General features: G+C 41.3%; 1 protein-coding gene across 1 annotated transcript in view; it reads right to left on the bottom strand.

Moving 5' to 3' along the window:
* Window positions 1-27,378, bottom strand: part of LOC135462985 (uncharacterized) — a 131,484-nt gene that overhangs the window by 86,155 nt on the left and 17,951 nt on the right. The window contains 20 exon segments of the mRNA XM_064740310.1: window positions 1,230-1,368; window positions 1,870-1,951; window positions 9,527-9,667; window positions 10,477-10,588; window positions 10,591-10,643; window positions 11,796-11,906; window positions 12,992-13,068; window positions 13,838-13,985; window positions 15,008-15,063; window positions 15,655-15,803; window positions 17,896-17,990; window positions 19,341-19,519; window positions 19,904-19,969; window positions 20,713-20,778; window positions 21,086-21,220; window positions 23,570-23,683; window positions 23,877-24,031; window positions 24,229-24,349; window positions 24,856-24,973; window positions 26,592-26,747. Coding sequence (XP_064596380.1) covers window positions 1,230-1,368; window positions 1,870-1,951; window positions 9,527-9,667; window positions 10,477-10,588; window positions 10,591-10,643; window positions 11,796-11,906; window positions 12,992-13,068; window positions 13,838-13,985; window positions 15,008-15,063; window positions 15,655-15,803; window positions 17,896-17,990; window positions 19,341-19,519; window positions 19,904-19,969; window positions 20,713-20,778; window positions 21,086-21,220; window positions 23,570-23,683; window positions 23,877-24,031; window positions 24,229-24,349; window positions 24,856-24,973; window positions 26,592-26,747 — 2,273 coding nt within the window.

The following is a 27,378-nucleotide window of genomic DNA, read 5'->3' as shown; positions in this document are numbered from 1 at the left end:
CAACAATTCCTTATTAACTGTTGCTTACCTTTGTTCTGTAGTCATCCCACAATGACTTGTTATCTTTTGTCTTCCAACAATTCCTTATTAACTTTTGCTTACTTTTGTTCTCCAGCCATTCCACAATGACTTGTTACCTTTTGTCTTCCAACAATTCCTTATTAACTGTTGCTTACCTTTGTTCTGTAGCCATTCCTCAATGACTTGTTATCTTTTGTCTTCCAACAATTCCTTATTAATGGTTGCTTACCTTTGTTCTGTAGCCATTCCTCAATGACTTGTCACCTTTTGTCTTCTAAAAATTCCTTATTCACTGTTGCTTACCTTTGTTCTGTAGCCATTCCACAATGACTTGTTACCTGTTGTCTTCCAACAATTCCTTATTAACTGTCGCTTACCTTTGTTCTCCAGCCATTCCTCAATGACTTGTTACCTGTTGTCTTCCAACAATTCCTTATTAACTGTCGCTTACCTTTGTTCTCCAGCCATTCCACAATGACTTGTTACCTTTTGTCTTCCAACAATTCCTTATTAACTGTTGCTTACCTTTGTTCTGTAGCCATTCCTCAATGACTTGTTATCTTTTGTCTTCCAACAATTCCTTATTAACGGTTGCTTACCTTTGTTCTGTAGCCATCCCTCAATCACTTGTCACCTTTTGTCTTCTAACAATTCCTTATTCACTGTTGGTTACCTTTGTTCTGTAGCCATTCCTCAATGACTTGTTACCTGTTGTCTTCCAACAATTCCTTATTAACTGCCGCTTACCTTTGTTCTGTAGCCATTCCTCAATGACTTGTCACCTTTTGTCTTCTAACAATTCGTTATTAACTGTTGCTTACATTTGTTCTGTAGCCGTTCCTCAATGACTTGTCACCTTGTGTCTTCCAACAATTCCTCATTAGCTGTCGCTTACCTTTGTCCTGTAACCATTCCTCAATGACTTGTTACCTGTTGTCTTCCAACAATTCCTGATTAACTGTCGCTTACTTTTGTTCTCCAGCCTTATCGCTTGTCTTGTCATATGGTAAGCGACAAGATAGTGAATGTCGAAAGCAACACAGCAGGACTCGCCATTCAGTCACAGCTGGCTGAGCTCAGAGCTTTCACAAGTACAATTTACACAGTGTCATTCTAAAACGTGATTTATCCGGCAAAAATATAATTATCGTAGGGAAGCTGTAACTTTAGATTCCACTGGACTTGGGACATACGGGTACTTGACCAACCTTGTTCCTTCAGCCAATCAGCGATGATCTTCTCGTTGTTTTTGAGCCAGTTGATATTGCTGCGGATATTCTCCACGGCTTGAGCAAAGGCCGAGGCTGCAGAGCCCTGATCAGGGTACTTCTTCATAAACTCCTCTAACTGGGCAAATAGAAACCAACTCACACGTAATAGTCATGTGAAGAAAACGGTGTGATGTATTCCACAAGCGAAAATTTGTCCTAACTTCTGATAAAGGTGACAGAGAGTACAATTATCATCTCGAAATATGAGTGAAAATTTCATCCAGGCAATAATGTGAACTTTATCCAGACAAAGAGTACAAACTTGGGCTAGACAAAGAGTACAAACTTCATCCAGATAAAGAGTGCAAACTTCATCTAGATAAATAGTGCAAACTTCATCCAGACAAGCAGTGCAAACTTCATTCGGGCAAAGAGAACAAACTTCACCTAGATAAAGAGTGCAAACTTCATCCAGACTAACAGTGCAAATTTCTTCCAAAGAGCGCAAAATCCATCCATACAAAGAGTGCAAATTTAAGCCAGCCAAAGCTTACAAACTTCATCAGAATAAGAACAAATGGTACAAATTTTGTCAGGTAAACTTCACACAGTAACGGCCTGAGGATAGGAGTCTAACCTGTTGTAACTGGAACTCCGTGTTGAAGCCGTTAGTGATCCCGCGTACCAGGCGAGACGCAGAGAATGACCCAGCCCCATATCTGTAAAACGTCATGTTCACAATTATTAAAACGCAAACTTTGAAAAAACAACACGAGACTCGTCCGCGTGTAGGTAAAATCTTAGGATAGCTTCTACTTTACTATACTAATCTAACTCCACCGCGTGTAGGTAAAATTCTAAGATAAACTTCTACTTTACTGTACTAATCTTACTCCACCACGTGTAGGTAAAATTTTAGGATAACTTCTACTTTACTGTACTAATTTTACTCCACCGCTAGTAGGTAAAATTTTAGAATGACTTCTACTTCACTGTACAAATCTTACTCCACCGCGTGCAGGTAAAGTTTTAGGATAATTTCTACTTTACTGTACTAATCTTACTCCACCACGTGTAGGTAAAATTTTAGGACAACTTCTACTTTACTGTACTAATCTTACTCCACCACGTGTAGGTAAAATCTTAGGATAACTTCTACTTTACTGTACTAATCTTACTCCACCACGTGTAGGTAAAATTTTAGGATAACTTCTACTTTACTGTACTAATCTTACTCCACCACTTGTAGGTAAAATTTTAGGACAACTTCTACTTTACTGTACTAATCTTACTCCACCGCGTGTAGGTAAAGTTTTAGGATAACTTCTACTTTACTGTACTAATCTTACTCCACCACGTGTAGGTAAAATCTTAGGATAACTTCTACTTTACTGTACTAATCTTACTCCACCACGTGTAGGTAAAATCTTAGGATAACTTCTACTTTACTGTACTAATCTTACTCCACCACGTGTAGGTAAAATTTTAGGTTAACTTCTAATTTACTGTACTAATCTTACTCCACCACGTGTAGGTAAAATTTTAGGATAACTTCTACTTTACTGTACTAATCATACATCACCACGTGTAGGTAAAATTTTAGGATAACTTCTACTTTACAGTACTAATCTTACTCCACCGCGTGCAGGTAAAATTTTAGGATAACTTCTACTTTACTGTACTAATCTAAAACCACCGCTAGTAGTTAAAATTTTAGGATAACTTCTACTTTACTGTACTAATCTTACTCCACCGCTTGTAGTTAAAATTTTAGGATAAGTTCTACTTTATTGTACTAATCTTACTCCACTGCGTGGAGGTAAAATTTCAGGATAACTTCTACTTTACTGTACTAATCTTACTCCACCGCGTGCAGGTAAAATTTTAGGATAACTTCTACTTTACAGTACTAATCTTACTCCACCGCGTGCAGGTAAAATTTTAGGATAACTTCTACTTTACTGTACTAATCTAACTCCACCGCTAGTAGTTAAAATTTTAGGATAACTTCTACTTTACTGTACTAATCTTACTCCACCGCTTGTAGGTAAAATTTTTTTATGACGTTGAACATACCAATGTGCAGAATTTGCGTGTCACTCACTAAAGGCTATTTTAGTAGCGAGAAAGACTAATTTTAAAGGCAGCTGAATATAGTCGACTGGTTAAAAGAAATAGACCATAAGATATTATTATTACATGAATGAGTACTGGCTTACAAACACATCAAATATAGCTTGTATACTAGTTCTTATCACCCACGGGTATTACGTTCACGGGTAATATGTCCATAGGTAGTATGACCCACAGCTATGCTGTCCATGGGTATTATAACCCACGGCTATGATGTCCATGGGTGTTATGACCCACGGCAATGATGTCCATGGGTATTATAGCCCACGGCTATGATGTCCATGGGTATTATGACCCACGGCTATGATGTTCATGGGTGTTATGACCCACGGCTATGATGTCCATGGGTATTATCACCCGAGGCTATGATGACCATTGGTGTTATGACCCATGGCTATGATGTGCATGGATATTATGACCCACGGATATGATGTCCATGGGTATTATCACCCGAGGCTATGATGTCCATGGGTGTTATGACCCACGGCTATGGTGTCCATGGGTATTATCACCCACGGCTATGATGTCCATGGGTATTATGACCCACGGCCATGATGTTCATGGGTATTATGACCCACGGCTATGATGTCCATGGGTATTATGACCCACGGCTACGATGTCCATGGGTATTATGACCCACGGCCATGATGTCCATGGGTATTAAAACCCACGGCTAAGATGTCCATGGGTGTTATGACCTATGGCTATGATGTCCATGGGTATTATAACCCACGGCTAAGATGTCCATGGGTGTTATGACCTATGGCTATGATGTCCATGCGTATTATGACCAACGGCTAAAATGTCCATGGGTATTATAACCCACGGCTAAGATGTCCATGGGTGTTATGACCCACGGCTATGATGTCCATGGGTATTATGACCCGAGGCTATGATGTCCATGGGTGTTACGACCCACGGCTATGGTGTCCATGGGTATTATGACCCACGGCTATGATGTCCATGGGTATTATGACCCACGGCCATGATGTTCATGGGTATTATGACCCACGGCCATGTTGTCCATGGGTATTATAACCCACGGCTAAGATGTCCATTGGTGTTATGACCTATAGCTATGATGTCCATGGGTATTATGACCCACGGCTATGATGTCCATAGGTATTATAACCCACGGCTAAGATGTCCATGGGTGTTATGACCCACGGCTATGATGTCCATAGGTATTATAACCCACGGCTATGATGTCCATGGGTATTATGACCTATAGCTATGATGTCCATGCGTATTATGACCCACGGCTATGATGTCCATAGGTATTATAACCCACGGCTATGATGTCCATGGGTATTATGACCTATGGCTATGATGTCCACGGGCATTATGACCCACGGCTATGATGTCCATGGGAATTATGACCCATGGCTATGATGTTCATGGATATTATGACCCAGGGCTATGATGTCCATGGGTATTATGACCCACGGCCATGATGTCCATGGGTGTTATGACCCACGGCTATGGTGTCCATGGGTATTAAGACCCATGGCCATGATGTTCATGGGTATCATGATCCACGGCCATAATGGCCATGGGTGTTATGACCCACGGCCATGATGTCCATGGGTGTTATGACCCACGGCAATAATATCCATGGGTATTATGTCCCACGGCTATAATGTCCATGGGTATTATGACCCTCGACTATGATGTTCATGGTTATTATGACCCACGGCTATGATGTTCATGGGTATTATGATCCACGGCTATGATGTCCATGGGTATTATGACCCACGGCTATGATGTCCATGGGTATTATGACCAACGGCTATAATGTCCATGGGTTTTATGACCCACGGCTATGATGTCCATGGGTATTATGACCCCACGGCTATGATGTCCATGGGTATTATGACCCATGGCTATGATGTCCATGGGTATTATGACACACGGCTATGATGTCCATGGGTATTATGACCCATGGCTATGATGTCCATAGGTATTATGACCCAAGGCCATGATGTGCATGGGTTTTATGACCCACGGGCATGATGTCTTTTGGTGTTATGACCCATGGCTCAAATGTGCATGGATATTATGACCCACGGCTATGATGTCGATGGGTATTATGACCCACGGCTATGATGTCGATGGGTATTATGACCCACGGCTACGATGTCCATGGGTATTATGACCCACGGCCATAATGTCCATGGGTATTATAACCCACGGGTAAGATGTCCATGGGTGTTATGACCTATGGCTATGATGTCCATGGGTATTATAACCCACGGCTAAGATGTCCATGGGTGTTATGACCTATGGCTATGATGTCCATGCGTATTATGACCAACGGCTAAAATGTCCATGGGTATTATAACCCACGGCTAAGATGTCCATGGGTGTTATGACCCACGGCTATGATGTCCATGGGTATTATGACCCGAGGCTATGATGTCCATGGGTGTTACGACCCACGGCTATGGTGTCCATGGGTATTATGACCCACGGCTATGATGTCCATGGGTATTATGACCCACGGCCATGATGTTCATGGGTATTATGACCCACGGCCATGATGTCCATGGGTATTATAACCCACGGCTAAGATGTCCATTGGTGTTATGACCTATAGCTATGATGTCCATGGGTATTATGACCCACGGCTATGATGTCCATAGGTATTATAACCCACGGCTATAATGTCCATGGGTGTTATGACCCACGGCTATGATGTCCATGGGTATTATGACCCCACGGCTATGATGTCCATGGGTATTATGACCCATGGCTATGATGTCCATGGGTATTATGACACACGGCTATGATGTCCATGGGTATTATGACCCATGGCTATGATGTCCATAGGTATTATGACCCAAGGCCATGATGTGCATGGGTTTTATGACCCACGGGCATGATGTCTTTTGGTGTTATGACCCATGGCTCAAATGTGCATGGATATTATGACCCACGGCTATGATGTCGATGGGTATTATGACCCACGGCTATGATGTCCATGGGTATTATGACCCACGGCTATGGTGTCCATGGGTATTAAGACCCATGGCCATGATGTTCATGGGTATCATGATCCACGGCCATAATGGCCATGGGTGTTATGACCCACGGCCATGATGTCCATGGGTGTTATGACCCACGGCGATAATATCCATGGGTATTATGTCCCACGGCTATGATGTCCATGGGTATTATGACCCTCGACTATGATGTTCATGGTTATTATGACCCACGGCTATGATGTTCATGGGTATTATGATCCACGGCTATGATGTCCATGGGTATTATGACCCACGGCTATGATGTCCATGGGTATTATGACCAACGGCTATAATGTCCATGGGTTTTATGACCCACGGCTATGATGTCCATGGGTATTATGACCCCACGGCTATGATGTCCATGGGTATTATGACCCATGGCTATGATGTCCATGGGTATTATGACACACGGCTATGATGTCCATAGGTATTATGACCCATGGCTATGATGTCCATAGGTATTATGACCCACGGCCATGATGTGCATGGGTTTTATGACCCACGGGCATGATGTCTTTTGGTGTTATGACCCATGGCTCAAATGTGCATGGATATTATGACCCACGGCTATGATGTCGATGGGTATTATGACCCACGGCTATGATGTCCATGGGTATTATGACCCACGGCTACGATGTCCATGGGTATTATGACCCACGGCCATAATGTCCATGGGTATTATAACCCACGGCTAAGATGTCCATGGGTGTTATGACCTATGGCTATGATGTCCATGGGTATTATAACCCACGGCTAAGTTGTCCATGGGTGTTATGACCTATGGCTATGATGTCCATGCGTATTATGGCCAACGGCTAAAATGTCCATGGGTATTATCACCCACGGCTAAGATGTCCATGGGTGTTATGACCCACGGCTATGATGTCCATGGGTATTATGACCCGAGGCTATGATGTCCATGGGTGTTACGACCCACGGCTATGGTGTCCATGGGTATTATGACCCACGGCTATGATGTCCATGGGTATTATGACCCACGGCCATGATGTCCATGGGTATTATGACCCACGGCTATGATGTCCATAGGTATTATAACCCACGGCTAAGATGTCCATGGGTGTTATGACCCACGGCTATGATGTCCATAGGTATTATAACCCACGGCTATGATGTCCATGGGTATTATGACCTATGGCTATGATGTCCACGGGCATTATGACCCACGGCTATGATGTCCATGGGAATTATGACCCATGGCTATGATGTTCATGGATATTATGACCCAGGGCTATGATGTCCATGGGTATTATGACCCGCGGCCATGATGTCCATGGGTGTTATGACCCACGGCTATGGTGTCCATGGGTATTAAGACCCATGGCCATGATGTTCATGGGTATCATGATCCACGGCCATAATGGCCATGGGTGTTATGACCCACGGCCATGATGTCCATGGGTGTTATGACCCACGGCGATAATATCCATGGGTATTATGTCCCACGGCTATGATGTCCATGGGTATTATGACCCTCGGCTATGATGTTCATGGGTATTATGACCCACGGCTATGATGTTCATGGGTATTATGATCCACGGCTATGATGTCCATGGGTATTATGACCCACGGCTATGATGTCCATGGGTATTATGACCAACGGCTATAATGTCCATGGGTTTTATGACCCACGGCTATGATGTCCATGGGTATTATGACCCCACGGCTATGATGTCCATGGGTATTATGACCCATGGCTATGATGTCCATGGGTATTATGACACACGGCTATGATGTCCATGGGTATTATGACCCATGGCTATGATGTCCATAGGTATTATGACCCAAGGCCATGATGTGCATGGGTTTTATGACCCACGGGCATGATGTCTTTTGGTGTTATGACCCATGGCTAAAATGTGCATGGATATTATGACCCACGGCTATGATGTCCATGGGTATTATGACCCACGGCTATGATGTCGATGGGTATTATGACCCATGGCTATGATGTCCATGGGTATTATGACACACGGCTATGATGTCCATGGGTATTATAACCCACGGCTATGATGTCCATGGGTTTTATGACCCACGGGTATGATGTCCATTGGTGTTATGACCCATGGCTATGATGTCCATGGGTATAATGACCCATGGCTATGATGTCCATGGGTATTATGACCTATGGCTATGATGTCCATGGGCATTATGACCCACGGCTATGATGTCCATGGGAATTATGACCCATGGCTATGATGTTCATGGATATTATGACCCAGGGCTATGATGTCCATGGGTATTATGACCCACGGCCATGATGTCCATGGGTGTTATGACCCACGGCTATGGTGTCCATGGGTATTAAGACCCATGGCTATGATGTGCATGGGTATTATGACCCATGGCTATGATGCCCTTGGGTCTTATGGTTCACAAGTAATATGTTCACAGCAACCAAACATAAGATCTTTTGTCGGTTGTCGGATTTTGTCTATGGATCTTTTAACCTTGGGTATTTTGTCTTTTGGGTCTTTTGTCACTGGGTCTTGTCCTATATAGGATCCGTTGTCCTTTTAGCCATTTGTGTTTGGGTTTTATGTCCCATAGGTATTATGTTGTTTGTCGGGACCTTTGTCCACAAGTCTTTTATCCTTGGGTATTTTGTCTCTTGGGTTATTTGTCCTTGGGTCTTTTCTCCAGAGATCTCATATCCTGGCGTATTTTGTCTCTTGGGTCACTTGTCATTTGTCGGGTCTTTTGTCCACAGATCTTTATCCTGGGTTGTTTTGTCTCTAGGGTCAGTTATCGTTTGTCGGGTCTTTTTGTCCACAGATCTTTAATCCTGGGGTGTTTTGTCTCTTCAGTCAGTTATCGTTTGTCGGGTCTTTTTGTCCACAGATCATTAATCCTGGGGTGTTTTGTCTCTATGGTCAGTTATCGTATTTCGGGTCTTTTTGTCCACAGATCTTTTATCCTGGGGTATTTTGTCTTTTGGGTCATATGTCGCTTGTGGGAACTTTTCTCCACAGATCTTTTATCCTGGGGTATTTTGTCTCTTGGGTCATATGTCGTTTGTCGGGACTTTTGTCCACAGATCTTTTATCCTGGGGTATTTTGCCTCTTGGGCCTCTTGTCATAAACCCCATCTGTAATCTTTCAAATATCCAAATAACTCACGTTGTCATCATGTAGTCCCAGTTTGCCCTGACAAAATCCCATGCCAGGGACTGACCAATCGCGTTAGCCGATATGCTCGTGATGCAAGAGACAGCGTCTTGCTTCCTTATCTCCTCGGGTATAAGAGTTCTCTCCAAGTATCTGCAAAAGGCATTCAGGAGTGCGTGTGAACCTCATTTCAATGAGTTTTCGAGAGTCTTATCCCTGAGAAGATTCGTTCGGTTTCAATTTAGTTCAGTTATATTATGAACAAAACCATAAAATTTGTAATTTCCCATTTTGTGAAAATGTGTTTTAATACGTAAATCCTCATTTTCTCGCTGATGAAGCAGCCGTTAGAAACATGTCCTTGTCATACTACATCCAACTCTTTGTAATCCTCTCATCTTTCATATTTAACACGCTCCTACATTATGCATGTATATTTCAAAAATCTACCAGTGACACGATAGAAATATTTCCTTTAATTTGAAGAATTGATCGTGTTCTTAAATACTTTAAAATATGTAGGCAAACGGATTTATTCATTGTTACAGATAACATTTATGTTTGCTGTTGTTCAGTTATGTTATAATCGGTGTTTTCGTTACAACAATTGTTACAGCTAATGTTGTTGTTGATAACATTAATGTTTTCTGTTACTTGCTAATGTTGTAATCGTTGTTTTTTGTTATCACAACTGTTAAAGCTGTTGTTTTTGCTGGTAATATTTGTGTTTGCTGTTATTTGGTAATGTTATTATTTGTGTTTTCCTTTGAACAATTGCTAAAGCTGTTGTTGTTGTTTGTAATATTGGTGTTTGCTGTTGTTCATTTATGTTATAATCCGTGTTTTTCGCTACCATTATTGTTAAAGCTGTTGTTGTTGTTGTTGTAATTGGTAACCGATGTTAGCTGTTGTTCATTTGTGTAACAGCCGTTTGCGTTACTACAATTGTTCAAGTTAATTACCTTGTGAGTATCCAGGGCTCTTGAGAACAACTCATTGCCGTCTGAAGCCGGACAGCTTCTGAGGCCACATTTGCCTTCTTGTACATCCTGTAGGCAAAATCCCATTCTTCTACCCACCGTGAGCTATGGCCGTGCAGTACACTATGGACTTAAAGTTCCGGTCAATCCTAAACGATACAGATCAACGGTAAACGGATGAACAAACTGATGCGGTTTCATTGAATGGTATGTGAACACTGATGCATGAACAATTTTTTTTCTGTTTAGTCCATGCGATTTTAATAGGAAGTGCCTTTCATACAGACAAAACTCTCTCCTGGAACATAGTTTTCTTAGGCATCCTGCAGGATACTCCTGTCCCACTCCTCCACCAAGTCGTGACCTATAGACGTGCAGCACACCAGATATTTTAAGTTCGGATCAATATTTTTAAAATGTTTTGTCTTTTGGGTCATATGTCGCTTGTCGGAACTTTTGTCTACGATCTTTTATCCTGGGGTATTTTGTCTCTTGGGTCATATGTGGTTTGTCGGGACTTTTGTCCACAGATCTTTCATCCTGGGGTATTTTGCCCCTTGGGTCTCTTGTCATAAACCCCATCTGTAATCTTTCATTGGATGGTATGTGAACGCTGATACGTGAACATTTTCTCTTCTGTTTAGTCAATGCGATTTTAATAGGAAGTGTCTTTCATACAGACAAAGCTCTCTCCTGGAACATAGTTTTCTTTTAAAAATGTTTTTTTTTAAAATGACCAAATAACCTTCCTAGGTACCTAGCTTAAGGCCGCAGTCGAAACAGTGAAAGGTTGAATCGACCTCATTTGTGAAGGTGACAGCTGGATTCGAATACGCGACCTCATTGATAAAGTCGCGTTCACAAGGTGAGATTGTACAGTCGACCCGTCAGATTCAACCAGTTCAACAAAAAAAAAAAAAACAAAAAAAAAACAAAAAAACGCCTGTACATTAGCCAAATAGCATAGACTCCAAAACATAGCAGATACAGCTAGAGTTGGATTCGAACACCCGACATCATTGGTCATGGTCCAACGCTTTTACCATCTGATCCATCACTTTAACACTTAAACCGAGTCAGCGGTTTAACCATTTGAGTTTTTAATCGTCTAAGCCAGTGAGCCCTCCAACAGAGCTCAACCTCATGTACTGGTGCACAGATTGATATATGCATTATATACATTTAATTCATGTATAAACATTCAGCCCTTGAGATTGGTGGAAGTCCTTTATCATTGTTGATTGTGATCGCTGTTTCTGTTACAGAACACAGACTCTGAGCATTGAGAGTGATATACTTACGGGTTGTTATCTTCATCTGCCATCCAGTCAGCGAAAAGCTTTTTCGCCTGCATCACGCAATCTTTGTGCTCATTGGTACAAGCCACGCTAAGCACATTCCATCGCATATACCTGCAACCAATCAACATACGCGTATGTAAAATACAAACGCAACAATACCTAAGTTTTGTTTACTTTTGACCTAACTCTTAACATTCGTATGTTTACACTCTGGAATCGAGTTTTAATTGTGGCAGCAACTTGTGCATAGTCGTGTGTTTCTCTGAACTCTACCGGGAGTTTTCCACCATAATGCTGGCCGCCTTTGTATAAATGAAATATTCTTGAGTATGGTGTAACACAGCAAACAACTAAATAACTATTCTCCATATATTCTATTCTAAATGTATTCTTTTCTAATGTACACATATTCTATTCTGTTCTGCATATATTCTAAATGTATTCTTTTATCTTCTATTCTACGTATATTCTATTCTACATATATTTTATTGTGTTTTGCATGTTTTCTATTCTACATGTATACCGTTCTACTTGACGTGTTCTATCCTGTGCAAGGTGTATTCTTTTCTTCATGCATTCTGTTTTATTCTATTCTAAATGTATTCTTTTCTTTTCTACATGTAATGCATTATTTTCTTTTCTACATTTAATGTATCATTTCTGTCCTACATGTAATGTATCATTTTCTTTTCTACATGTAATGTATCCTTTTCTCTCCAACCTGTAATGTATCCTTTTCTTTCCTCCATGTAATGTATCATTTTCTTTTCTACATGTAATGTATCCTTTTCTTCCAACGTGTAATGTATCATTTTCTTTCCTACATGTAATGTATCATTTTCTTTTCTACATATAATGTATCATTTTCTTTTCTACGTGTAATGTATCATTTTCTTTTCTACGTGTAATGTATCCTTTTCTTTCCTACATGTAATGTATCATTTTCTTTTCTACATGTGATGTAATCCATCTACATGCATTCTATCCCACCTGTACATGTACACGTATTTACCATGCTCTACATCTGTTGAAGCTTATTCTTCATGTGTTCTTTTCTACTCAACATGTATTTTACTTTATTCTACATCTAACCCGTTCTGTTCTCCCTATATATATATTCGTTTCTATTCTGAATATGTTTTATTTTCTGTTCCACATGTATCTTATTCCATTCAAATGTTTTATGTTGTACTTACGTTTCTAGGTGAGTCGCATTGGTGTTATCCCAGCCCATCTTCATGTACAGGGGAGAAATCATCTTCGCCATAAAAGCCTGTGTAACAGTAGATATTGTGTGACAGGAGATATTGTGTAACAGGAGATATTATGTGACAGGAGATATTGTGTGACAGGAGATACTGTGTGACAAGAGATACAGCTTAACAGTCACAATCACAGCCAACTCACAGTCACAGCAAAATCTCAACTTCAGCCAACTCACAGTCACAGCAAAACCATAACCTCAGCCAACTCACAGTCACAGCTAAATCACAACCTCAGCCAACTCATAGTCACAGCAAAACCATAACCTCAGCCAACTCACAGTCACAGCTAATCACAACCTCAGCCAACTCACAGTCACAGCAAAACCATAACCTCAGCCAACTCACAGTCACAGCAAAATCACAACCTTAGCCAACTTACAGTTACAGCAAAATCACCAATACATTCTGAACAGGCCGCATAAAAGGACAAAGATAACGGTAAAACACATCGCTGTCTATGATTCAGTACGCATGTGTATATGTCTTAAAAGTGAAATGTTATGTTTGAACATTTATTTGATTAGTGATTTATGTGGTACTCTTGATTACGGGGTAAAACACCTATCAAATAAATACATAGATCCTATAGCGCTGAGATCCGTTTCAAAAAGCTGATGTCGGGCTTTAGCTTTAAATGTAATCCAAATTAAACCAATATATGTAGAAATTCGATAAAATCTTGACCGTAATTTCAATATGTTGCTTTGCAAAGAAGACCGGACTTTTGGGATTGGGCTAAAAGTAAATTTAAAAAACGCCACAGGCCGCAGGTCTTACCCTGAGAGCGCCAAAAGTGCCCGTCTTTTTGAGCATTCTGCGGACATAGTTGAGCTCTGTTAGGGCTGTGCTGAACGGAACGTCCTCGTCTTCGTTCTCCAGATATTCTATGGTCTTCAGAGCGATCCTCTGGTCAAGCTGTCCCGATCTGAAAATGACGGCAATTTAGTCACTTGATCTAAGATCCTATAGCGCTGAGATCCGTTTCAAAAAGCTGATATCGGGCTTTAGCTTTAAATTTAATGCAACTTAAACCAATATATATGTAGAAGCGTCTGTTTGGACGCATTCACTCGTGGGAGTAAGAGTGAGTGAGTGAGTGTTTGGGGTTTAACGTAGTACTTAACAATTTTTCAGTTATATGACGACCAAGGAATCCTTAGTGTGTATGTAATGTGCCTCTTTGTTGCAGGATGGATTTCCACCGCTCTTTTATCTAGTGCTGCTTCTCTGGGACGACTTACTGAAGGCCCGAGCCATTATATAGGTTGAGCTGATAGAGATTGCACTATCCCCTTCATGCTGAACGTCAAGCACCTCGTTTAATGTCTGAGGTGGGACTCGACCGGGATTGGTCCTGGATCTATCGCTCCCGAAGCGGGCGCTCTACCAACTGTGCTATCCGGGCTGGTCGTTGGACTAAGGAACACTTCGCGTGAATGAAGATGGGCGATTCTATATGGTTATCCTAAAGACTAAATCAATTTTTGTTGGGAATTTTTCGTTTCAATCGTGATAACACGATTTATGAAGAGCAGTGTTAAGTCATATTTTTACCCATCTTCATTCATTCATTTATGAAAAAACTTTCAAACAAGGAAATAACACAGAATTGTGAAAATGGTCAGCTGAAGCTATATTTACTTGTTCGTTCTCATGAAGAAGTTGTCCATTGCTTAGAGCGATATTTGATATCTAGTCACGCGACTGCGCAAAGGTGGCTCACAAAATACAATACGGAGTGCGGCAGTTTCAGTCAATGGTATCATTGCACATGGTATATTCATTTTTGAAATGAAATGTACTATTTCTTCTATTCAATTATGTCTTTATTCAGCTCAAAATTTCCTTTTTAGACCCACCATAAATAATCTAACGGCGTAGACTGCCCTTTCGTTGTTTTGAGGACATACGGTAAATGTCACATATATACTGAACATAAAAACCTACTTCGCTAAACTCCACGAGTCGCTGATGATTTGGGCTCTATTAACTGGATCAATTTTCTGTGAACAAAACAAAACAGAACAAATATGATTATTTGACTTCTAAATTTCTCTACACAACACAAACATTTTGCCAATAACAAATCTGAAATATAATGTAAACATTGCAATGGGTCACATCGCCTTGTGTCCAGGGCTCATTGAGCATGCGCAGCCGCATTTACGAGTGTGTAGACACGATCCATTTACGTGTACACTTAGTCTCGCGGAATCTCGCCTGTTTCGCATTGCCTGGTCTCCAGTAGGCAGTTTGTTCAACGGTTCAAAACTATGCTATAATTAAAGTGATATAAACTTTTTGGTTTCCGCTAATAAGCCTATTTAAATCGGTGAGCATGAAATTTGATGAGCCGGCAAACTGGTGAGCGCAATTCAAATTTGACTTCAATGTCTTTATACATGTATGACGCGGTTTTTCCGTTCACGTTTTGACTGCTTCCCTTGGTACCCTATTGTAACGTGAAACTGACGGCTTTGTACGAGACTTTATGTAGAAAGATCTTGTACATTCTAGTTACATGACCACAGGGCATAATTAACAGAGGACCACAGAAGTAAGTAAATAAATAAATAATTTTAGCAAGACAGTACCGTATGGTCTCTCTTCAACTGTTTAATGAGAGCCTCCCAGTTGGTCATGTCGTAGTTGACTCGATAATAACAATTCTGCCGGACATTGCCGATTACCCATGACAGTCCATCGTTCTCTGGCGGAAGGATATTCGGATTACTGATCGTGACTGAAGAAAAAAGTCAGAGAGCATTATTAGTTCATGATGCCAAGGCCCAAAATTTCACATATTGGCACCCCTGAAGGTGGCCAAATCTTGCTTTTTATTTGGTGGTAAATGTCTTTAGTGCATGTTTTCCATATGATAGTCCTCACAGATTGGTAGCTTTGTATGGGTTATGCCCCCTTTAACAAACGTACCTGTTGTTCAGTGTGCTAACTCATATATTGCCTACTCTCATAACAGCGCTATTTGAATCCCCAATCAACTCAGGAACGGAGTATTTAGCTTTCAGAATTCTTCCATAACTAATTCCAACTATAATGGTAGATTTGCTGATGAAAGATGACATTTTAGCCGTATCTGGGCTGGGAGAAGGGTGAGCTACAGGGGTGAGCTACAGGGGCAAAAAGGAATGCCTTAGCAATTTTATTTGTAGCCAGACAGAAGACTTAAAGTTTACTATTAACTGTTGACTTCAAAGAAACTGCACGACTTTTGATTCTTGCATAGGGACTATCACACTCTCATTTATCTGTCAGCGGGTGCCATGGATGTTTAAGTTACATCTTGCTTCTTAATTTGATGTCTTAATTGCATGGTGGCTTTAATTCCGGAAGTCATCGGTTCGTTGCAAGGTCAGCTGTCTGGATAGAGGAGATTGTCCCTCTCATCCGAAAAGCAAAATCAGGTGATTCATTCAACTCACTCACTGAAGCATCCAGTATTTTAAATGCAATTTACTAGGTAGTAAGTTTTGAAAAAAAAGGATTTCACTTCATAATAGTGTTTTTTTCTTTCCTTTAATTTCAAAGTCAACATTTACCCTCTGCAGAGTATTACAGAATAATTTAGCCCTTCGTGTTTGGCGGTACTTTCAATTATCAATATTCTTGACTGAGACTCAAAAAATCTGATCAAATGCTTGCACTGACATTGTTGTTTATAAACATTTCAAATTTACCTGAGCTAATCTACCTTAATTCACCGTAGTAATCGGCGTAAACTGTTGATAAACTCTTATCAGCCCAGCTGAAAACATTGCAAATCTTACGTGTAGATGTGCAGGTCAACAGAATATTCAACTAATAGCGTACATGAAAATGTAGACAAAATGTGGACTGCTGAATTCTCTTTCTTTCATAAACAATCCAAACCACCCTTTTAAATTGGCCATAAGACAATATTCAGTTGAACTGAGAGTCTACGATATATTGACCTTTCCCTTGCGTTTTGTTACTTGAGAAACACCATATCAGGTGATTTTTCAGTTTATCAAAATGTATAATAAAGCCACCTTTGCAGAAAGGCTATCATGTCTAAATTTACTTCTACTGACCCTATAAACATGCTTGTACCAAACAGGTATGGCTACCCCAGGTGAAACCAACATCATGTCTGATCCATAAACTACACTGAGAAAGACAAATATATTGTGGTGAATGACAGACAGACAGGCTGACAAATATGTTGTGGTGAATGACAGAGAGACAGGCTGACAAATATGTTGTGGTGAATGACAGAGAGACTGGCTGACAAATATGTTGTGGTGAATGACAGAGAGACTGGCTGACAAATATGTTGTGGTGAATGACAGACAGACTGACTGACAAATATGTTGTGGTGAATGACAGACAGACAGGCTGACAAATATGTTGTGGTGAATGACAGACAGACAGGCTGACAAATATGTTGTGGTGAATGACAGACAGGCTAGATGACAAATATGTTGTGGTGAATAACAGACAGACTGGCTGGCTGACAAATATGTTGTGGTGAATGACAGACAGACTGGCTGACAATTATGTTGTGATGAATGACAGACAGGCTACAACACTTATTGCAATCACCCGCGTCCTTCGTGATTTGTTTTTTGATTAATCTTTTACGCTGTGCCCTACAGTAGTTATAGAGAAAACAGCTGGGGACAGTGCTAAGGAGGGGGGACACCGGACAGAGCCTGGGGGAAATCCACGACCATCCGCAGGTTGATGTTACACCTTTTTATTCACGACGGAAGACAGTGCCCGTAAACTGTTTAATGTTTCTCTAGTCTATAATCAAACGATTTAATTGGGTGTTGTAAAAAAGTGTTCCTTACTGTTTGTTTGGTCTCGCCTCAACCAATGAACGCGGCTATTGGTAAAGTCCATCTCTATGTCGGAGGTGAAGGTCACAGGGACTTCCCACGTGTACCTGTATTCAGAAAAAAAAATAAGGGCGGCACCTTAGTGACACAGATAGTTGTGTGAACGCCCATGACCGGGTCAACCTAGATAGCGTTACACGTTACACATGAGCAATAATAATAACAACAACAACAGCAACAATAATAATATCTGATTTATCCAATGCAGTTCGGTCAATTTACAATGAAACTGTTCTTCCCAGACCACAATTGGTGAAATTCAGTCTAACTGAAGCCTTTTCTCTGAACTGAAGAATGAATGACTGTTGCATATAAATATTACGCCTCAAAGGTTTTAGAAGTGTCAAAAATCTAAAATAAAGTTCCTTACAATCCTCAAACGTTTTAGCAATATAAAAGTTAACATCAAGGAACTGTGTGAAAATACAGCCAGGTTGTTGATACACTTTAAATTTCTGCATTGCTATTTTGCATCTGGTTTGGGGACGTATATTTCTGGGGTTGGAGCTTGAAAAAGAGTGAGTGAGTGCTTGGGGTTTAACGTCGTACTCAACAATTTTCCAGTCATATGACGACGAAGGAATCATTAGGGTGCATGCACGTGTAATGTGCCTCCTTGTTGCAGGGCGGATTTTCAACCAGTCGTTGCACTATCCCCTTCATGCTGAACGCCAAGGGAGGAAGTTACAACTTCCTCTTTTAAAGTCTTAGGTGTGACTCGACCAAGGATTGATCCTGGATCTACCGGTCCCGAAGCGGCTTGAAAAAGAAGGCCTGTTCTTACATCCTTTAACAGGGTGTTAAAGATTTTGATTTAGTAAGTAAAAATCTGTTTTCTCGAAGATGTTAATGTGGAAGTACGGGGAAGATTGTCCGAAGATTGAGAATAATATCTAAACCCTTTCATTTTGACACATCATTTATCATGCCTGACATAGAAACAGAAAGTATTCGCACATTCACACCAAAATCATTCACTCCAAAATCATTGACACCAAAATCATTCACTCCAAAATCACTGACACCAAAATCATTCACTCCAAAATCACTCACACCAAAACCATTCACTCCTAAATCACTCACACCGAAATCCTTCACTCCTAAATCACTCACACCAAAATCATTCACTCACAGCAAAATCACACCAAAGCCATTTATACCAAAAACCATTTAAACCAAGACTACTCAAACCGAAATAAATCAAAGCATTGATACCAAAATCACTGAAACCACAAGCAATGAAAATTATATCAAACCACATCAATCGAACTTGATCCAATCAAACCAAACCAGATTCAATCAAACCAAACGAAACAAGTTAATCAAATCAAACACGGCCAGTCTAAGCCCAATCAAACAAGCCCATTCAGATTTAACCCAATCAAACGAACACGTACCCGTAAGGAGATGGGTATTTGCCTGTGTCCTGAGCTGACGGATCCTGGAGATACCGCTGCTGGCTGACCACCACAGCCCCGGGGGAGCGGCTGAACGTGACCACAGGGTAATTCATCTGCAGTATCCACGTGTCCATCACATCCTTCACGTCCACAGGGTTGCCGTCCGCGGTCGCTTGCTGTCAGCACAGGAGAGCAATTAATTAAAAATAATGCAGAATTTCAGGGAAAGTCTGTTATCTGAGTGATGTTAGAATGTGTTCTGTTATTGCAGCTGACTGTTCTATTAAATATAACACACATCTTCTAGAAATTCAAGATAACGATTCTATTTAACTAACAGGGTATTATGTGATGTTTGACAGAATATTGTGTTATGATAACAGGATATATTCTACCATCAACAGATGTTGTGAAAAATTAACAGATTATTTTTTTGTGTAAAGGGAGGTAAGCGCGAATGGAATCAAGGCAAGGAGGAGGGAATGTATGAATGAACCGGTGAATGGAAGGAAGGCATTGGGAAGCAAGGAAGGAAGGCACTAGTGAAAATTCCCTGTTACCTTTGTGAGGGCGTCCCAGAGATCGTCATGGAAGGCGGCATCAAAAGACAACTCCACCAAATAATTCTGAAATAAGTAACAGTTGGTTTAGTGATCTGATTGATTGATTGATTAGCAGACTGACTGATAGATTGACTGATTGAATATTGTTTAACGCCACACTCAAGGATTTCGGTTTATGCGAGGGCGGTCACTGGAGGAAACCGGGATGCCCCCGAAGTAAACGACCGGCATTTTGCAAGTTACTGAGAAACTTTCTCACATATGACATACACATGAGCGCACCATATTAGGGGAAAAACCAACATTTTTTCTGGTCATCCCTGTATCTACAAACAACCGTGCATGACATTTTGTACATTGTTAACCATGGCTCTCAACGCAAGAAATATTGACTTTCAATGCAAATTTTACTTCCGTAACAGCGGCCATAACTCAGTCGAGGCGGGCAAATGTCAGCACTAAGACCAACACGCATTGGCCTGACGTGATTAGCGTGCCAGCACGGCGTCATGAACAAGAAGCCTCTCAACAATGCGGAGTTCAAGTCCAGTTCATGCTGTCGTCCTCTCCGGCTGTACGAGTGAAGGTCGGGCGGTCGCGGGATTCCCACAGGCTTTGACCGGTTTCCTCCAAACCATAATGCTGGCTGCTATCGTGTCAGTGAAATATTCTTCGGGTACGACATAAAACACCGATCGAATAAATAAATAAACATTGGCCAGACAACCCAGGACTCAGGTGTTCTGATTGTCAACGATCAGCACTTCAGTGGGTGGCAGTGGCTGGACACAGTATTTTGCTCTCACCTGTAAGCCCTTGAGGAAAGTCTTCTCTCCCAGGAAAGCTTTGATCATGTTGATGACAGCTGCACCCTGGATAGCAGGAGAAAATGATAGACTTATGTTAAACGTTGTTAAACAACAATTTAGCAAACGTTTAGACAGTTTGTCATCATGGTCGTCATCCCTGCTATTATCGCCGTCATCATTTGCATCGCTAAACATGGTCACTTCTAAACTCTTAACTCTTAATATCATCTTCAATTTTAATGCCACTCTTCTTTTAATAAAAGCCAGTTAGATTTCAGTGTGGAAGAAAAGCTAATCCCGACCTGAAATGCTTGTACACCTTGGAACAAGTAAGTGTCTGTTACTGCATGCCTTTGTATGTCTGCCTTACCTTGGAGTATGAAATGCTATCAAATATCGAGTATATCTCATCCGGGTGATTGACAGGGGCGTAAAGGGGATGCGACGTCACGAGTCCATCCAGCTGGAAGGCTCTGTGTACTTCACTCTGCACGTAAGTGTCATGCTGCAGCGGAAAGACACGAAATGAGGTCGATAATTCATCCCAATTATTAACGAAGTAGTTATGTTTTACTTAGTTTTTAACTTTTACACTGCCCCACCGTTTGTTTATAAAACCGCCCACCTATGCACAACCCACCTTACAGCATTAAACACCAACTAAGCAAATCATTGCAAATGTAGCCAGCAGGAACTCATTGCAAATGTAGCCAGCAGGCAAATCATGGCAAATGTAGCCAGCCAACCTTTTTATTTATTTATCTGATGGGTGTTTTACGCTGTACTCAAGAATATTTCACTTATACGACGGCGGCCTACACTATGGTGGAAGTAAAGACCGTGTCACTTACTGGGGGAAACTCACGACCAACCCTTTTCGTGTTAACACTGGAGGAAACTCACGACCAACCCTTTTCGTGTTAACACTGGAGGAAACTCACGACCAACCCTTTTCGTGTTAACACTGGAGGAAACTCACGACCAACCCTTTTCGTGTTAACACTGAAGGAAACTCACGACCAACCCTTTTCGTGTTAACACTGGAGGAAACTCACGACCAACCCTTTTCGTGTTAACACTGGAGGAAACTCACGACCAACCCTTTTCGTGTTAACACTGGAGGAAACTCACGACCAACCCTTTTCGTGTTAACACTGGAGGAAACTCACGACCAACCCTTTTCGTGTTAACACTGGAGGAAACTCACGACCAACCCTTTTCGTGTTAGCACTGGAGGAAACTCAAGACCAACCCTTTTCGTGGTAACACTGGAGGAAACTCACGACCAACCCTTTTCGTGTTAACACTGGAGGAAACTCACGACCAACCCTTTTCGTGTTAACACTGAAGCATTCAGTTCCGTCTTCTTATTTTCCTTGTTTCTGTTCGGTCTTTACTCTTCCATTTATTACGTATCTTCCTTAGCTCGTGTGCAACTTAAAGTAGCTACCCTCAACAGGGAGTCATTACAACGTTGATTTGCTCACCATCTTCTATCCTCCGTGTGCAACTTAACATAGCTATCCTCAACAGGGAGTCATTACAAGGTTGATTTGATCACCATCTTCTATCGTCCGTATACAACTTAAGATAGCTATCCTCAATAGAGAATCATTACAAGGCTGATTTGCTCATCATCTTCCATCGTCCGTGTGAAACTTAAGATAGCTATCCTCAACAGGGAGTCATTACAAGGCTGATTTGCTCATCATGTTCTATCGTCCGTGTAACACATACAGAAGTAAGCCAATCAGGAAGTGATTACAAACTTGGGTAACTTACGATCTTCCATCCTGAAACTTACAGAAGTAAGCCAATCAGGAAGTGATTACAAGCGTCGGTAACTTACCATCTTCCATCGTGAAACTTACAGAAGTAAGCCAATTAGGAAGTGATTACAAGCGTCGATAACTTACCATCTTAGATCGTGAAACTTACAGAAGTAAGCAAATCAGGAAGTGATTACAAACTTGGGTAACTTACCATCTTCCATCGTGAAACTTACAGAAGTAAGCCAATTAGGATGTGATTACAAGCGTCGGTAACTTACCATCTTAGATCGTGAAACTTACAGAAGTAAGCCAATCAGGAAGTAAATACAAGCATCGGTAACTTACCATCTTAGATCGTGAAACTTACAGAAGTAAGCCAATCAGGAAGTGATTACAAGTGTCGGTAAATTACCATCTTCCATCGTGAAACTTACAGAAGTAAGCCAATTAGGAAGTGATTACAAACTTGGGTAACTTACAATCTTCCATGGTGAAATTTACAGACGTAAGCAAATCAGGAAGTGATTACAAGCGTCGGTAACTTACCATCTTCCATCGTGAAACTTACAGAAGTAAGCCAATCAGGATGTGATTACAAGCGTCGGTAACTTACCATGTTAGATCGTGAAACTTACAGAAGTAAGCCAATCAGGAAGTGATTACAAGCGTCGGTAACTTACCATCTTCCATCGTGAAACTTACAGAAGTAAGCCAATTAGGAAGTGATTACAAGCGTCGATAACTTACCATCTTCCATCGTGAAACTTACAGAAGTAAGCCAATCTGGAAGTGATTACAAGCGTCGATAACTTACCATCTTCCATCGTGAAACTTACAGACGTAAGCAAATCAGGAAGTGATTACAAGCGTCGGTAACTTACCATCTTAGATCGTGAAACTTACAGAAGTAAGCCAATTAGGAAGTGATTACAAGCGTCGATAACTTACCATCTTCCATCGTGAAACTTACAGAAGTAAGCCAATCAGGAAGTGATTACAAGCGTCGGTAACTTACCATCTTCCATCGTGAAACTTACAGAAGTAAGCCAATCATGAAGTGATTACAAGCGTCGGTAACTTACCATCTTCCAGTCAGGATGAGCATGATCCACACCAATGTACTCCACAAACGTGGCGAATCCTTCGTTCAGCCAGAGATCGTCCCACCAGCTCGGCGTCACTAAGTTGCCAAACCACTGAAAGGGAAAATGAAGGAGCGATTGGCTACATCTAATGACTGTGTCACTTACTGGTTTATTGGAGAATATTTTCTCATTTGACTTATATCCTCCAATTCCTACTCCATTTGTTGAATTCCCAATTCTGTTCTGGTTTACTATGCTCAAGTGCTCTGATGCGCTCAAGTGCTCTGAACTGAAGACAACTCACCATGTGGGCTAGCTCATGGGATACAACGATAGCCACTCTTTCCTTGTTTCCCTCTGACGACGTCAGGGGATCATACAACATAGCCGTCTCTCTGTACGTGATCAGGCCCCAGTTCTCCATAGCTCCAGCAGAAAAGTCAGGAATAGCGATCATATCTGAAGATGGACGTGAATTTATGAGCACGTAATCTTACCATACTACACATCTTTATGATGATGTTGAAGGTAAAACAAGGTACAATGCATTTAATTCTTTTTCTTATCCTTTTTCTTCTATGGTTGATGTTTTTGCAGAAAAATCACAATATGCAGAGAAGAGCCGACCTATAGAATCGAGACATACAAAGCCTTACCTAATTTGGGCAGTGGGAAAGAGATGTTGAAGTACGTCTCGAAGTATTGAAGGATTTTCACACCGGTCTCCAGCGCGTACTCGGCCTGATCGATGGCTTCCGGTCTAGCGTAGACCCGATACTGTGGAGGAAGATAGACGGTTACCATGTGCATACATTATGAACAAACGAAAGTTGGGGACATGTCGACCAATCTCAACCTGCATTGGGTATGTCGACTTCAGCTTCATAGCAGTACACTGCACTTCAGCTAGAAACACAACGTATAAAACAGCCCTATAGTTTTCTTTTGACTTATTTTGCACGTTAAATTCCAGTGCACTTACAGCTATTCATATAGCTAATTCGGTTATTCAGACGTCCTGTGTCTCTCCTGAGGGATTAGAGCAAGGAAACAGGACTGGTTGGCACAATGTAGGTGGGGTGTCACGTCTGGTGTCTTTGGCATGACACCTCAGTGACGGCAGCACTTTTCTGGCATGGATCAGCCCTAACACAAAAAGATAGAGTATCTGTTGGGCTTACACTCACCTACAGACTGCTCGTCGTCATATGCCTGAAAAACTGCTTCTGTACATAGATACATTTAGGCTATACACGTTCGGACGTCCATTGCTCTTCACTTACCGTCGTATTTCCGTCAGTTATTTTTTCCCTGTATGTAAAGTCACAGATGATGAATGCCAGTAAATAGGTTGACATCTTAACGGTTTTCTGGTAAACGTCAGCCACAAAACCGTCCGGCCTGAGAGAGAAAGAACACAAGCGTTCATGATAGCTTTAGCCCAACCGCAGCTTTATTTCTCGCGTGTGTATCAGTTCTAGTTTCTGTATATAACTTGTTTTTTATGAAAGAAATTGAGGTGGGAGGAGGAGGGGAGGGAGGAGTGGGAATGGGGGGGGGGGGGTTGCAGAAACACGCTTCTTGTCTGCAACACATTCACCATGTCAAGATTTTATTTTTTTTAATTTTAAGATAGGTTGATATGTTTTCTGTCATTTATCTAACTGGAGTTTTAATTCTAACTCTGATGTTTAATAGTCCTCTCGGCGATGATCAGATTTATATGCAAAACAAATTCCACAGTCCTAGCCAAGCACACATCCGGCCTAGCTGGATTTGTATTCGAACCCGCGACCTATACAACAGACAGCCAGCGTAGTTTGGTCCGTGACAATCTATTCCACCTCGACCACTTATACCGCCCGCATCCAGTTAAAAAAAAACGAATGAAATCGTGATTTATCTACATCTCCATGGACCCATACAACTTATGTGTACGTGGGTTGATGACACGAACATTCCATTTGTTTGCAGGATGTTCGTTTGTAGAAATCATCTCAACTTTTTGCCATGCCCTTGACCTCCAGACGCCTGGGTCAAGAATCAGCCTTAAAGGATACACGAAACGTTTGCTTTTTATTTCTTCATGTGCGGTTTACGATGTGTGCTAACACATAGAAGTACGAAAGTTTCTCAGCGTAAATGTGTCTTTAAAGTAACCTGCAGTTGTGACGTCATAGGGGATATAGTTCCAAATGGAGGTAGGAATGGGAGAGGGCGCTAGGCTTCTCCTGGGTTCACAGTAGGTTCATCGATGACGTCATTTACGTCATGGTATGGTGACGGAACCCGGAAAGTCCCGGAAAAATTGTCCAATCTTCGTTAACTAGCATAACTACCTTTTGACATAAAGCCATCGGCGAATTATTGAATAATTACAGTTAATTATTGCCTTACAGCTAGACCTTACAAAAGACAAAAAAACCTCAAACGATGTTAAGCCCAAACAATTCAGAATATTCAGGTTTCTGTTCATGATTTGTTACGCCTTTTTGTAAGCGTGTAATTGTATGCTCACCACAGTAGACATACAATAACTTGCCGCCACTAGTTAGACCTGAACTCTTTAACCTATGGAGATAAAAATGTATAGCCTTCATTGCTTTCAGTATCTGTCTCGCTCCCAGTATCTACTGTCAAATGTCAGCTACAGGAAGGCGCTATATAATTTTTGCCAATTACGTAAGCGGATTTTCCGGAGCCCTGTCTTCTCACTGGCTAAGGGACCATATGTTTAATTATAATGTAAGTTTACAAAATGGTAGTAACTAGGAAAGGTCCAGCTTTTACTTGTTTTTTTCTCCCTTTCTAGACCTTATAGTTTCTTAAGAAAAAATATAAACAATTTAAAATGTTCTTACGCCAAAGGTACTGAATTTTCATTTCCAGTATGGTTAAGCTAAGAAATTTATTTCCTTTTAAAACAGTCCAACAGATAATCCACCCCCCACCCCCGACCCTACCCCCCAACCCCTCACGCCCTACCCTCAGCACCAAACACACACACAACATCCCGTACCTGTTTACAGTCCTGACAATGGGCATGTTAGACAGTGAGATTCTGTCAGGCTTCCTCAGAAGGATAATGTTAAACTCCGCCTTCAAGGCCGGCTCGTCAAAACAAGGGAAGGCTTTGCGAGCATCTGTAGGCTGGAATTGAGTGGTGGCCATGTATCTGAAAGAACAATTAGAAGTTCAGGAAGTACAAAGGAAAACACAAATAGTGGGAACAACAGAAGAAAAGGGAAGCTTTGTGGGCATCTGTAGGCTGGGACTAACTGATGGTCATGTATCTGAAAGAACAATTAGAAGTTCAGGAAGTACAAAGGAAAACACAAATACTGGGAACAACAGAAGAAAAGGGAAGATTTGTGGGCATCTGTAGGCTGGGACTAACTGATGGTCATGTATCTGAAAGAACAATTAGAAGTTCAGGAAGTACAAAGGAAAACACAAATAGTGGGAACAACAGAAGAAAGGGGAAGCTTTATGGGCATCTGTAGGCTGGGACTAACTGATGGTCATGTATCTGAAAGAACAATTAGAAGTTCAGGAAGTACAAAGGAAAACACAAATAGTGGGAACAACAGAAGAAAGGGGAAGCTTTATGGGCATCTGTAGGCTGGGACTAACTGATGGTCATGTATCTGAAAGAACAATTAGAAGTTCAGGAAGTACAAAGGAAAACACAAATAGTGGGAACAACAGAAGAAAAGGGAAGCTTTGTGGGCATCTGTAGGCTGGGACTAACTGATGATGATGTATCTGAAAGAACAATTAGAAGTTCAGGAAGTACAAAGGAAAAC

This window comes from Liolophura sinensis, chromosome 2, assembly GCF_032854445.1.
Source record: "Liolophura sinensis isolate JHLJ2023 chromosome 2, CUHK_Ljap_v2, whole genome shotgun sequence".
In the NCBI taxonomy this organism is placed as follows: domain Eukaryota; kingdom Metazoa; phylum Mollusca; class Polyplacophora; order Chitonida; family Chitonidae; genus Liolophura; species Liolophura sinensis.
Note: the sequence above shows the minus strand (reverse complement) of the source record. Positions and strands in the feature narration are given on the sequence as shown.